This window comes from Acartia tonsa, chromosome 4 (genome assembly GCF_053477335.1).
Source record: "Acartia tonsa isolate MP-2025a chromosome 4, ASM5347733v1, whole genome shotgun sequence".
Classification (NCBI taxonomy): Eukaryota; Metazoa; Arthropoda; class Copepoda; order Calanoida; family Acartiidae; genus Acartia; species Acartia tonsa.
This window is the reverse complement of record NC_137263.1, coordinates 22,294,889-22,310,379: the sequence shown is the minus strand read 5'-3', so window position 1 is coordinate 22,310,379 and position 15,491 is coordinate 22,294,889. Positions and strand designations below refer to the sequence as shown.

Here is a 15,491-nt window from a genome sequence, read left to right as displayed (position 1 = left end):
ACACAACTGTACTTTTTAAAGAATCTTTATAGATAACTGTGGATGGTTTAAGGCTATTTCCTCTTCCACATGGGACACTCACTGCGCCCCTCCCCCTATTATCTCAGCTCAAAAAGCTGTCAATTTCTTATCTTTGAAGCTAGAAAAACAATTTTTTCATTAATGTTTACTTCATATAAGGATTTACTACTAGAGGATATTTTAGTATTTTGGTAAGATGAAATGCTTTGTTTAAGTTAAAAAAATACTTTTGCTCTTTACCTGGATGACCCTGTCAGGTTTTCTGGCATCCTGTGCCCGCCAGGAAAGCGAAATTTAAAAAATTCCAACTCTCAGTTATGTGTCATACCCATATTTAAAAAGGCACTCAGTTATAGCCTCTTATCTATCACACACAGAAAATGAGATAGAAAAAAACGGAGGGGTGGGGGCGTTCAACGCCTTCCCCCCGACCGTTAAGGGTAAAAATAAAAGACAACTTTTAAACAACACACATATGCGCCGACAAAGCTACTCAATATAAAACTCAAATCATCATCAAAAAAATCGTAGAAATGTTACTTCTTTACATTTCTTTTTCATGCTTTTTTGCAACTATCTACAGAACCCAACTTTTATTGCTATGGAATTGTATATTCTTGTTCTTATTTCTTAAAGCTGTTTTCCATGTTTCTAAATATGTAATTAGGTTTTTTTCTCTAGCTGCTACAACCCTAGCATCTAGCTAGGGTATCTGTATTCGAAGGGGTAAAGGGGATTTAAAAAATAGCTTAAAACCTTCCAAAGACCTAAATCTGAAAAAATAAACAGCCTAAAACCATCACAGGACCCATGTGAAGTTTACCTAAAATAAAGATCCCAATCGGTTCAGTAGTTATTGAGATCTTAAGCTGAATGTTGCTTCGCTATATTTGGTCACAAATGTTCTTGTTTACATTGATGAAAAAAGTCTTAAAGAGTAGCTGTACTCCTACAGAAAATTTTTAGAGCCAAGCAAGATCTTTTTCCACTTCTCAACTCGTTACTCACCCCTTGTGCTTCGCTTAACAAAAAAAGTTGTAAAATGTGGACCGTAGTAAATGTGTGTGTGTGTGAGGCTTTTTTGTGTAAAGGAAAGGGTTAAGAAAAAGCCAAAGGCCGGTGAAGGAGAAACGACGAAGCGGCGAATGTCCAGTCAGTACAGACACTCATATACACAAAAAAGTCACAAACACACACACACAATCTGTTTATTTTCCATGCCGTGCCGTCTTCTCAGTGGTCTGGTCCGACACATAAGGAGCCCGGTCCAAAGATTAGAATAACATTTGACACGGCAAGTCGCCTGTATACACAAAAACGCTCAGAGAGAGAGAGAGAGAGAGAGAGAGAACGAGACAGAGAGAGAGGGATCAAGAAAGAGAGAGAAAGAGAGTGACGGAGAGAGAGAGACTACACAGGCAGCTTCAGAGATCACCTGTACATATATGTACTCAGGAGATTTTGTTCTTTACTAAAGAAACACGTTGTTTACAGGCGTGCCTGTACAGGCTGTGTACTGGCAAGGCACATCACCCTCACCCTCCCCCCCCCCCACTACAAGACCTACTCATGCTAAACTTTTTTTACCGCAGTTCTTTTGAAAATGCAAGTGTGTTTTTGTGGCTGAATATTTTTCTCTCTCCCTCTGGCTCTTAATGTTGTATCGTGCCTCTTGAAAAAGCACGCTAATAAAAAACTTTGACAAAAATTCTGCATGTGCTAACAAAAAATTGTAAAAGAACTTGGAATTAAATGAAATGCATATTTAATATGCTTTAAAAAATATTGTATTTTTAAATCAAATATAAGTTTTGTGTGTGAAAATTGTGAGGTTAAGAGTGAAGTAATTGTTACATGAATCTCTAAAGTGATCCTTCCCAAAGAATGAAACTTTGTTCAACAAATTCATTCCAAAATTGAATTCCTTGTCCCGTGGGGACACTAACGCCCAGCAGCTCGAAAGGAGGAGGGAGAGAGACAGGGAATAGAAAAATATTGCACTTTCCCTTGGGGGCGTGCACTTGCTACCACCAACCTGTGAATCCCTAGGATTTCAGTGGTTGGTTCATATCAACACGTATCCAGAAACCAAAGTTGTCCTCCCGTCCCCCCTAGGGGATTAAAACTCAGCCCCCCACCACACTGCCCCCTGTAATACGTAATAACTATTTTGAAAATAATATAAAATGGTTCAATATTCACATTTAGGTAAGCACTTTGTTTAATCATATTCAGTTTTCAATTTAATGGTTCAAAATGTGTAAGAGATTAGATAAGTAACGTAATATTTGTTTGTTTGATATACATTTAATTTGTTTGAAAAAAAATTAGAGCTGTAAATCTGCAAATTAATAGTTAGTTATTTTCATAAGTAGAGCATCCTCATAGATGTTACACAAAATTACCCCTTCAATTAGTGGTTAAAACTTTAGGACACTGAACTTTAATTAACCAACCAATTAATATTCAATAAAAGAACCCAAATTTGTTAGGCCATCGATTAAGAAAACGTTATTATAAAACGTTGCTAATTATCTGCTTAAATATAAGATTTGTTGGTAAATAAACATTTTGTCAATTTTCTTAAAGCTCTTTTAGAAGATATGTAGGACATACACTTGTTATTTAGTAGCTGCGGAACTAATATGACTAAAATCAACGTAAAATATAAGTTAGTTTAGAGGTTATTGCTTGACTCTGAATTTATCTCTTTTAATATGTGTGTTAAAATAATTTTGATGAACTATATTTTAAACACCTTAATTTGTCTTTATAACTTTTTTTGTAATAAACCTTTTTTTATTTTGTGAATTAAATATTTTACAATAAATATGTATTCCAATTATGGTGTAATAGATATTTCCAGTATGGCTCTGAAACCGGTTGATATCCGCTGGATCATAACCGGTTCCCAGCCTGACTAAAAAATCATGTAAAGCATCGTATTACGGTTAATTTTTTACGAATAGCTGTATATAATACGAAGCGATAAATAACTATTATCGCATTGTATTATAGAAAGCTTTCCGCGGATAATAAAAAAAAATATGATTGATTCTACTTTAGTTGGCTCCGAGAGGGCGATGGCCATGGCTAACATAAAAAGGATTAATTTTATTATATTTAATTTATTTTATTTAACCCGGTTCTAATCCAGCGGAATTTGATCGGATTCGAAAACACACTGAAATTTGTATTATTTTCAATAGCTAATTTTGTTTAATTTTTTGTTCGCATGTGTTTACAATAAATTTAGTTGTAAAAGGACAAGAATTTAATTTTTTTTATAGTGGCTTCGTCCCTAGTCTCTAGATTATATCATATTTATTTTGTTGTTGTTAAAAAATAGGATTTTTTAGGGTATGGGAGTGGGATTTTTATTATTTAGAATGATAATTTAAATGTAAAATATCTTTAAATTGTTTTTATGAAAAAATACATATTTAAAAAATTATATACATATAAATGTTGTTTTCCATCAAGAAAAATTATTGGCTTGAACAACACTTTCCAAAGCTTTGAAGAAAGCTTTCCATGCAAAAAAAATGTAAAGTGAAAATATCTGTTTTTCTGGGTGAACTGAACTCCCACATGTTTTATGTGTCCATGTTTTTTAGGCTTTAGACAAGACAATTGCTTCAAATATGCGTTGAATTTGGGAGAAAAAATTTGCTTTTTCATGTTTTATGTAGCTGGCCTAAAAACTTGCTGCCCGATATGTTAAACTCTTTACATTTAAACACACACATAAAATACAGAGAAAAATGCAGGGATGAGAAAATGGCCGATAAATTGGTGTCCATCCCCAATGATGATGCATAGGATTCTCTCTTCTGTAGATTACAATTATTGGTTAAAACGTTTGGATACTCAACTTAATGAATCAACCAAAATTCTAAAAGGTCCTCAAATGTGTTAAGACAACGTATAAGAAAACGTTGTTAAAAAACTATGGGGATTAATGTAATAAAAATCCCATTGTCCCCTTCCTTCCTGAAAATAAGTGCACATTTTTTATTTTTTTTTGTTCAACACTTTTTTGTGTAGAAAGATTTTTAAAAGTTTATGCACAAGCCAACTTGCAGTTTGTAATTCCCAGGAAAAAAATGCATTTCAATAAGATAATGACCACAACAAGTGCATAAGTGATTTATAGCAGGGATCTAAAGGATAAGACAATGGCCGATAAATTGATTTACATTCCCATAAACAAAATTACCTTTTCTGTAGATTACAATTAGTGATTGAAACGTTTGGACACTCAATTTAATGAACCAACACATAAAATCTATAAAATACTCTTAAGTTGTTAAGCCATCTAATAAGAAAACGTTATTTAAAAACTTTGGGAACTAGTGTAATAAACAGCCCAAATGTCTCCTCCCCTCTGGATTTACAGATATACCTACCTGTAGAGGAAGACAAGCATATTCCTTATATTTCTAAATGAGTATATTTTACGTTATTTTGGAGGTACGTATTCCTTTTTTAAGTGATAAAATTCATTATTTAACATAAAAAATAAACTCTTTAGGATTCAATTTGAACATTTAAAATTCAATTTATCCTTAAATTTGGAGTGGAAAATAATTTATTTTGACCTCTATATGTTTTATTGTCGTCCTAAGTCTAAAAAAATTCTAGTTTAACAAAGTTTGCCAATCACTCAAAACTTTGAAAATTTTTATACTTTGCTAATAATCTTTATCTTTCTCTCTTTTAGTTAATTCTCTCTCTTTCTCCAACTTTCTTTCAATTCTGAGTGAGTGCGACTAGCGAGAGCAATCAAGGGTTTTGAAGCCGCAGCCAAAATAAAAAGAGTCCTAGCCGCTGTCACTAAATTATTATACACTCCTCAAACTTAACGTGCCAGATATCTAACTAAAGTGATAAAACAATTATCAATAAACTGATGTACATCCCTAATGATGATACACGAAATTACCCTTCATGTAGATTACAATTAGTGGTTTCTAACGTTTGGACATTCAACTTAATGAATGAACTTATCAAAATTCAATAAAATAAACGAATAAGAAAAGGTCATTATAAGACTTTGAGGAGTACTGTAATAAACAGTCCAATGTCCCCTACCTCTCTGATAACAGCCGCTAAAGCATAAAACATTCTTTAGCAGTTTTTCGGCCACCTTAATTTCGGTGAATCCGCAGCTACTGGCTGAAACTTCAACCGCGATTGGTACTTTTCAAACTTGGCGGTCGCCGTGATTGGTAAACCCACCCAAACTAAAATTTATCAAGTTTTATTCGAATTTTATCCGGAGGTAGAATCATTTGCTTTGTTTGATTCTGTGTAACTTTCCTTTCTCCAATATATTCCAGTGCAAATTCAAATATATCTTTCCATTACAAGTTATGTAATGGTGGCACGGATATGCGACCATTTTTGGCCAATTCTTATGTAAAAGTAATATGCGATGTCTGTCTGCCTGCAGCTTATGATCTTACTGATGCCCGACTGATATGGTTCTTCTTAGCAGTAGAGCTTCTAAAAGGCCCAGGAAAGATTTATGACTATTTTTCAGTGTGCCGGAGCCGTATAATTTTGATGCGGCTCCGGCTCCGGCTCCGCGGAGCCGTATTTGGAAATACGGCTCCCGGCTCCGGCTCCGGCTCCAGCTCCGGCTCCGGCTCCTACCTTAAAATTAATATATCAATTTTTTTTCATTATTGAATTTGATAAAATAAAATAAATAATATAAAATATTTTGCTTTTATTTGATTAAAGCTATGTAAAAATAGAAGGATGTGTGTCTATTTGTTAAGAAACAATAATTTTTCAGTTTATTATATTGAAATAGACCGTTGCCAAATTATAATATTACTTTAAAAAATCATTTTTAGCTAGTCCGGAGCCGGAGCCGTTTTTAACGAAAAATACGGCTCCGGATCCGGCTCCGGCTCCACCAAAAATGTTGCTGCTCCCGGCTCCCGGCTCCGGCTCCGGCTCCGGCTCCAGAACACTGCTATTTTTAAAAAAAATTCTTTCAAAAACTAAAATTTAAGTTGAGGGTTGACTTTTCCCTTTCACTCCCTTTCTTCAAGTGCCCCTAGAGACCTCTGAGGGCGTAGCTGCTGTAAGTTTTTTTTCATGCCCGTTTCATGAAAGGAAATTTTTAATAAGATATATAGAGAACAGGCTATATATTGTACATTTTTTTTTCAAATAATTACATTACATAAAAAATGTATAATAGTTATTTCTCGCAACGTATTATAAACAGCTTTCCGCGGATATAGAATGTACAAATATAAGATTAAAACCAGTTTTTTTAGGCCCGAGGTGTAAAAGGATATAATACGATGCTAGACATAGTTTTTTCGTATGGATGAGAACCGGCTCCTATCCACCGTATTCGAATGAATACGAGAAATATAATTATAATATACATAAAATACAAATAGGAAAAAATAGAGGCTAAATAAATATTTTTTGGGAGTCTTAACCCCTTATTTCTTTTTTCTGCCTTTTTAAAATACTGGCATCTAGTTTTTACTTCTTCCACCAATTCGAAAACAATTTTTGTTTATTGAATTTTTTTCTTCTCATATAAGTAACATAATATTTTAAAAACTATATCCGACAGAAGCCTAGGAAAGGGTTCAGCATTTTATTTCAACTGCAGCTCAGAGAAGAGAAACTAAATTCTAAACTTTTCTTTTTGATAGATGAGATCTTATACTGCTATAAAGTTAAACTGTACATACATTTTAAGTAGCTCAGATACTCTTCAATAATGATATGTCTGTGTGTATGATAAACAGAACGCACCAAATAAAAACAAAGACAATTAACAGCATGTGTTTTATATATGTAACTAATGGCTTCGCCCCAAGAATTATAAAAATTAAAGAAAGTTGCACCGAAAAACGTTTAGAAACGGGACATTTTTCCCGTTTTTTTGTTGGGGTGGGAAACTAGCATCAAAACCACTGAAAAACAAGTAACAATATTTCCGAAAAGACTTATTTTTTTCGGTCTAGCGGTTACCAAAATCCTAATCTTCAGACAGACGCTCAGAAAAACAGCATACTACTTTATATTATACAATAGTGGCTGCGCCCTGGGAATTTAGGGGGCTCTTTATTCAAAAGGGTAGATATTAGCAAAAAAAGCTGAAAAGGATTAAAATTAAATTTAAAATTGAATGGCCTAAAACCATTCCGAGACCTATGTGAATCTTCTATCCAAATGAGAACTTAATCAGTTTAGTAGTTATTTCTTCCTGTATGATAGTATATTGTCCTTTGACAGAATGATGATAATGTGCTACATATGACAAACTTGTCCTTATCATAGTGTAGGCAAAAGTCATTTTAAACTGTTAATAAAATTAGATTGTATAAAGAATGTAAAAATTGTTAGATTTTTATTTTTACTTAAATATAAATCAAACGCTATACTTTAGTCTAACTTTACATGGTATTTTAACATAAGCAAAGCATACAAAAAATATTATTACACATATTCACATACTTTTATGCATGGATTGGTACTTTGATAACCTGGGTTGGCCGTTGCAAAAGCTGGAAATACCAATTAAATCTTGTATCAAAATAGGATTTCTGAAAGTAAATTTGCTGATCATAAGAACCCAAAGAAACCTGGTCTAAAAAGTAATCTATTACAGCCAAGACTAAATAGAGAACAGCTGTAATGCGGCAAAAGAAAACGTGCGTAAAAGTTGCACTGAAGATGTGGGAATTGTAGTGTTGCCAGCCGTTTGCCGTAAATAGTCTTCAACAGCATGAAAAACTTCCGTCCTTTGTGAATCCGAAATGTAGCTGGACAAAGTGTCTCAAAAAATCAGCCATGTGACGTCATAAAAATGAGAGAGGTGATATGAGAATTGGGAAAGAAAACCCCTAAAAAAGAGATGGATAATCCCTCATTTTTATGACGTCACAAGGCTGATTTTTTGAGACACTTTGACAATCTACTCCAAAAACAAAATGGACGCAAAATTTCAATAGTTTCCAACTAAATTAGTAGCATTTTCTTTAAGATTTTAATTTTTTAAATTCAAAGTGATTTTTTTCTTCTTATCATAGTTTCAAAAGTATTTTTTTAAAGTTCAACGACACAAAATATTAGATTTTAAAATTGGACTATTTTACAGCCTGATCCTTAAATGAAACTAGTTTTAATCCTAATGATAATTACGCCGTGATAAATCTAAATTCTAAAAATTTGACCCAGTTATGAAAAATTTAAAATGCTTCGGGTTTATTACACATACAATTATATATATACACACATATACATCCATCCCTACACCCTCAAACACACACAGACACACACATTATCATTGACTAGGGGTGGGGATCTCCAGGGTAGAGTTTAGAGTGTGTGTGTGTGTGTGTGTAAGAGAGAGTGGGATAGAGAGAAAACATGTGAAAAAGGACCGTAGACTTGTATGACCACTTTTTGCACACTTTTCCAACACACACACACACACACACACACATATGTGGTCGGGGTAAATGAAAAATAACTTTTTAAAGGGGTGAGTTTCTCGTTCTTATCTTTTGAAAATATAAAAAAAGAGGAAGGATAAACAAGGGCAGGAGAAGAAGTCTTACGTTGCAAAAAAAGCAAAATTTTGGGAAGGGTCTACGTTTACAGAATTTTGAGAAATTTCGATTGTATGATAACATATTATACAACCATCATTTAAAAGTCGGTGGGTTTTAGAAATCTTGAATTTTCTAAAGAAGATGTTATAAATTAGAATGGAGATATTATTACATGGAATAAAACGAAAACCCTCCCCCAAAATAGGCATATTCTTTCCTGGGCCCATAAGAAGATTTTCTTTAAAGGAGAACCATAATGGTTCAGCAGCTAGCGAGATCCTTCACTACAGACAAAAAAGCATTATATAATAGGATTGAATAAAATAAAAATCATACCCCAAAAATAGGTAAAAACATACTCTGGGTTCATAAGAACCTTTACTGTAAAAAGAAACTTATCTCCATTAAGGAATTATTTATCACTAGCGGATGCGCTCCTAGCTTTTACGAGCTATACATTCAAAGGAGTAAGAAAAGTTGGAAAAAAGCCTAAAACCAAACTTAGATATAAGAATTAAATAGCCTAAAACTATCTAGGGACCTGTAAAAAGCTATCAACCGGTTCATTAGTTATCGAAATTTTAAGCTACAGACAAAAAAAACTTTCTTATATAACAGGTTTATAATGATTATTATATTTTTAGGAGGTGACATAGAGAATGGATTGAGCGGCCTGTACGCCGGACATCATGGGCCGAGGCCGGAGCCAAGCTCCTCAGCCTCGCCGCCAACCGGCGGAGGCATTAACGCCGCCCATTTTGCCGGCTTTCCGCCCCATTCGTCGCCGAGCATGCTCGTGGTCCCGCAGCCTATCAATGCTTCCAAGGTATGTTTTGGGATCATGGAGAGAAAACTAAGTAGCGGGTTTACAGTAGATTTTCTTCTATTTCTAAACCTGCGGTGCCAATTTCCTAACCCTGTGGAGCTTTCATTAATATTTAGCTAACCTTACCTACAGGGGCGTCCAAGCTTTTTTTTGGGGGGGGGGTAAAAAATTTTAGGGGGGGGGGTAATTCGTGTTTGGGGGGGGTAAAATGGCGCGCGAAGCGCGCCGAAATTTTTTTTTACCCCCCCCAAAATTTTTACCCCGGGGGTAAAATTTGATTGGGGGGGGTAATTACCCCCCCTAAAGTCTGTTGGGGGGGGTAAATACTCCCCCCAAATCTGTTGGGGGGGGTAATTAACCCCCCCAAACTAATTTACCCCGGGGGTAAAATTTTTGGGGGGGGTAATTTAATTATGTAAAAAAAGCACCTACCTAATCTATTAAGTTAATAAGTACTATCTTATAACATAAAGTAGTAAGTAAGGTTTATTTGACTATAGCTTCAGATTTCATTACTTTTAATACTGAGTTCTCCTTTTTAGGAAAGCTTCACATAGATCCCATGATGGTTCCACACTATTATAGGTCAATCCTTTGAGTGGTTTTAGGCTATTTTTCTCCTCCCTTTTTACCCTTTAGAAAACACGAGTTCTTAGATGCTAAGGGCGCCACTACTATTCAAATATATAGTAGTATCTCATTCTTTAGAACATAAAAATACAATAATTAACTCACTAACCAATGAACCAATATGATTTTACTTTAAAGTGAAGCGTCTTATAGGTCCTGGTAAGTTTTATAACTAGTTTTGAGACACCCTGACATCCTCCCAAAAGAAATCGCCTATAGAAATTCTTTTTCATTATTTAATGAAATATTTAATTTAGTTAGGTATCTATTTTATGGAATCTTCAGTGCTTTACAATTACATCATAGATCCCCGGGATGGTTTTAGCCCTTATGAAGGCCCAAGCAAATAAAACATGATCAAACTATTAAATTTTTTGTTATCATGGTTAAGAACTGTTTTAACTGGTTGGACAGTAAAATTTTTTTTTTAAGAACATTCAATTTGGGGGGGGTAAATACCCCCCTCCAAAATTTTTTTTTAAAGAACATTTATTTTGGGGGGGGTAATGACCCCCCCCAAAATGATTTGGGGGGGGGGGGGTAAATACTCCCCCCAAAATCTTTGGGGGTGCCTACGGCACCCCCAAGGTAGGGGTAATTTTTTTTTTGGGGGGGTATTGTTCACAAAATTTTGGGGGTGCCTACGGCACCCCCAAAATCGTTTGGGGGTGCCAAATGGCCCATTACCCCCCCCCCCCCTTGGACGCCTATGCTTACCTAACCTACTGTGAAAATACAACGAAACCCGCCACTTCGTTTTCTTTCCTTGATCCATGTTTTGTTTATAATATGAAAAGTTTGCCTGTCTATTAAGATCCAGAAAATGGTAAAACAAAGTGTTTCGGAATTCCTGAAAGATTTTTACTCCCCCACTCCTACATTTGTACATTTTTTCCTATTTCAAATGTTTTCCACAAAACTTGGTAATCAGATTAGCATGAATCACTTAGCTTTCTAGTTCTAGCTCTAAAGAACCATCAAATAGAAAACATTTGAAGACATGTGTGTGTGTTTGTGTGTGTGTGTGAGTTCTTAATTAATTATTTCATGATAAATGTAATTTATATTTCTTCTTGAGGGTGATCGATAAAATCACATATAATAAAATCAGCGTAGGTAAAAAAGCTCTTTCTAAGCTAGGCAACTATGTAAAATCGGAGATGACAATTTGATCAGCTTAAAAATTCATTTAGGTTAAATCTGAGAATCTTCTGGCTGAAATAAGATTTTAAAAATATTCTTTTGAAAATTGAACAGCTTTTTTCAGTTGCAGAGACCTGCAAAAAACGCATCTTTTTATAGTTCTTATAAAAAATGACGTCATATTGGCCTACCATTTGTCAATTAAAATGTATTCTGGCCTGCTATTGGTGATTTAGACTGTGTTTTGACCTTATCATTGGTCATTTGTATTGTATGACGTCATTTTTATAGGCACCAAACCAGCTTTGTTTAACTTAGTCAAATTCAATACAGCATTAAGTATAACATCTTTTAGTAAAAATTAAATTTGATGCTGTTATTCAGGTAGGAGGCCTCGGGGATGGAGGCTTTGGCCTTCATCACCACCATCATCTGAACGGAGGAGCCAGGAAATATCATTGTAAAATGTGCCCACAGGTAGGAGACAATTAGTTAAAGCAAATTTCGTAAATTTATTACATAAATTCCTTTCCTTTACTTACAACTTGTTTACATCAAATATCCTAAGCTCTTCAGAATTATGATCTTTAAACCAAATATTTCACAATTAAAATCAATTAGAATTAAATTTTGTTGTTTGATACCTCAACCAAAAGCGCGACTCCTCGAGGAAGGATAGGTGTAAGATTACCCCTATATACTAAAATCTTTTCTGCCCTTTTCAAGATTTTAAATCTTCATAGACAAGCAAACTATAGAGTTTTTACATTTTAAGTTTTTTTTATGAGATCTTTATGAGAACAGTTGCACATAATCAGCAATTTAATTTTTTTTAGAATTTGTATTGATTATGTTACTATTGAACTTCAGAGTGTTATAACTTTAAATTTAATTTAAGCACAAAGTAAACACAAAGATTATATTCTAATATTACATAATCTAAATGTATAAAATAGCCCAAAACCCATCCCTAAAAATTATGAATGACGATTAAGTTTTATTGTTTGCGAAGCCTTAGCATTTTTAAATATAACAACCTTTAACATACAACTATAATAATCTTCAAATTCTATATGTAAACTATCTTTGCAACGGGGCAATATCCATCTATATGGCTATAAGAGGTATTTAGGCACTAAAACTATAAAGAAATAAAACCATACACAGGCCAAAAAAAGAGCTTTAGCTAAAAAAAGGGGTAAAAAAATAATCCCACTTATGTTCAGACAAAGAGAGTGGATCTTAAAAGTATTGTTTGTCCCCGTTTTTGTGACAGGAAGGGTAGAATAGTTATTTTTCAAATAGTATTATAGACAGCTTTCTGCGGATATTGGAATTTAGATTTATAAGATGAAAACTAGTTTTGCTATCCCCGAGGGGCCGGAGGTCCGGGCTAACATAAATAGTATTGATTTTATGATTCGTGGAAAAATATTTGTAATACGATGCTATACATGATTTTTCAGTATGTCTGATAACCGGTTCAAATCCAGCGGATACTAATCGGTTTCGAAGCCATACTGGAAAATTTAATATTTAAATCACATGTTTTAACAAGTACTTGGCATGAATATATAACAACAAGCACAATTATGTAAGTAGCGCAGCAGTAACAGCAGGGAGAGAGGGGACATTGGGCTGTTTATTACACTAGTTCCCAAAGTTTCATAACAACATTTCTTATTTATTGCCTAAACAACTTTGGGGACTTTTAATTTTAATTGGTTGTTTCATTATGTTTAGTGTCCAAACATTTCCACCACTAATTGAATCTATAGAAGGGGTAATTGTGTGTGTCATTATTTGGGATTTACATTAATTTATCTGCCATTGTCTTATCCCTTTGGATTCCTAACAATTATGTTCGTAAATATCAAAGCAGTAACAATATGAACTATATTTTTGTTATGACAAATTTAAGGAGGGTAAGTATATTAGGTACAAAAGGAAATTTATTTTATAGATTTTTCAGCGACGGACGTACTGTCAACCGAACATAATTATAAAGTAGCTATTCTTGTAATAAAACAACTTAGTACTGTACACATATTAACAATGGATGTAGAATATACGTGGATATTATGAAAGTGTAAAAATTGTTGTCAAATCAGGTTGCTAACATGAACATCACTTATTGGTCAGTTCGTTTAGCCATTAAGAAGAGAGTGGCTGGAGTAAAGGGGGTCGAAAGAGAGAATCGTTAAATTAGCCCGCTGCAAGTTTCACTTTATTAGAGGACGTAGAAATCTGGTGTAAGATCCAATCAATACCGTATCCATTATATTAACATATACACAATTTTGTTCTTGATAACAAATGTTTATAAAAATATTCACAAACAAAAAAGATGTTTCTTTGATAAAAGTGAAACTTTTTATATTTTGAACGTATTATTATTTATGAATTAATAGGTCTTTTCGTCTTTTTAGCATGTTAAAATTGTAAAATGATTTCAACATAAAGAGCTTTCTGTATTCAAGTAATTTTACGAACACAGTAATAGTGTCTGACTGATTATGACGTAACAAAAAAATTAGCCAATGAGAGGCCACTATAAATTTTATCATTGGTCAATAACGGCCTCTCATTGGCTAATTTTTTTTTGTTCCGTCATAATCAGTCAGACACTATTACTGTGTTTAATTTAGCGATTTTGTTTTTTCGTATTTTGTGCAAGATTCTAAATAAAAATTATTTCTTTGATTTAACATTTAAGGATTATGGAAATAAAACTTGTCCACGTGAATTTTTAAAGTGTAGTATTGTGTTTTTTAAACAAAAATCCTTGAGTTTGAAAAGTTAATTATTGAATAAATGACATTCAAAGTCCTGCGGCCGTATCTGAGGAAAGGCAATAATCAACATTTTGAATTTTATTGTGTGATTTGTCTTACACAATTTTGTGTTAACTTTTAGGTCAAGTTTTAATTTTATATAAAAAAGTATAATCCATATGTAACTTTAGGGATAAGAGAATGGCCAGTAAATTTCTGTACATCCCCCGTAAAAATAAACAAAATTACCCCATCTTAGATTAAAATTAGTAGTTGAAATATTTGGACACTCATCTTAATAAACAAACAAATAAAAATTCAATTAAACTCCCCAAAGTTTTTAAACCAACGAATAAAAAATTATTTTATAAAACTTTTGGGACTAGTATAATAAGCAGGCCAATGTCTCCTCCCTGCCTGATTTAACTTAGGCTTTTTCAAAGGAAGGGTAATTGTATAATTAGAGAATAGGAATACAAAAGTGTGAATGTATCTACGAGTTTCTTTTAAAAATCCATTCAAGGGTGAAAACTAATTTGTGTTTTATTGAAAGTCCGCACACAACAAGGCGGCAGCGGTGGTAGTGGCTGCCAGGGAGGGAGGGGACACTGGGAGGTTTATTACACTGGTCCCCAAAGTTTTATTTTACGTTGGCTTAACAACTTTGGGGACTTTTATTAGCTTCGATAAGTTTCCAAATAATTCAACCACTAACTCTAATTTAGAGAAGGGTTAATTTTGTGTATAATCTGTTTCATTGGTGATGTATATCAATTTATCGGCCATTGTCTTATCCCTTTAGATCCCTGGGTGGTTGGTTTATACATATATGAGAGTGAGAGAGAGAGAGAGAGAGAGAGAGAGAGAGAGAGAGAGTGAGAGAGAGAGAGAGAGAGAGAGAGAGAGAGAGAGAGAGAGAGAGAGAGAGAGAGAGAGAGAGAGAGAGAGAGAGAGAGAGAGAGAGAGAGAGAGAGAGAGAGTGATAGAGGGTAGGAATTAAGGTATTTGAATAGAACCGTAAGGGTTGTTCTTATAGGGGTTGCCATGTAAGGAGAGAGAGAGAGAGAGGGAGAGGGAGAGGGAGAGAGAGAGAGAGAGAGAGGGAGAGGGAGAGAGAGAGAGAGAGAGAGAGAGAGAGAGAGAGAGAGAGAGAGAGAGAGAGAGAGAGAGAGAGAGAGAGAGAGAGAGAGAGAGAGAGAGAGAGAGAGAGAGAGAGAGAGAGAGAGAGAGAGAGAGAGAGAGAGAGAGAGAGAGAGAGAGAGAGAGAGAGTGATAGAGGGTAGGAATTAAGGTATTTGAATAGAACCGTAAGGGTTGTTCTTATAGGGGTTGCCATGTAAGGGTTGTTATATGTATCTACTAAGGGGTTGTCAAGTTGATCCACACAAGAACTCTTGTTTTTATATTGTCATCAGACAATTCTAAAAATCAATTTTGGAGTCAAAAACAGGTGCTTGCACAGAAATTCTTCATGGCTTTAAGAAGGTGGCCATTAGATAG

At 34.2% G+C, this 15,491-nt stretch overlaps 1 protein-coding gene across 2 annotated transcripts in view; it reads left to right on the top strand.

The window, feature by feature from the left end:
* Positions 1-15,491, top strand: part of LOC145316447 (uncharacterized) — an 81,979-nt gene that overhangs the window by 26,478 nt on the left and 40,010 nt on the right. Inside the window, exons 5-6 of one of the 2 annotated variants that reach the window (XM_080156943.1) lie at positions 9,263-9,444; positions 11,602-11,694. In XM_080156943.1, coding sequence (XP_080013069.1) covers positions 9,263-9,444; positions 11,602-11,694 — 275 coding nt within the window. The remainder of the gene's footprint in view (positions 1-9,262; positions 9,445-11,601; positions 11,695-15,491) is intronic. The other variant, XM_080156944.1, reaches the window with a different exon arrangement.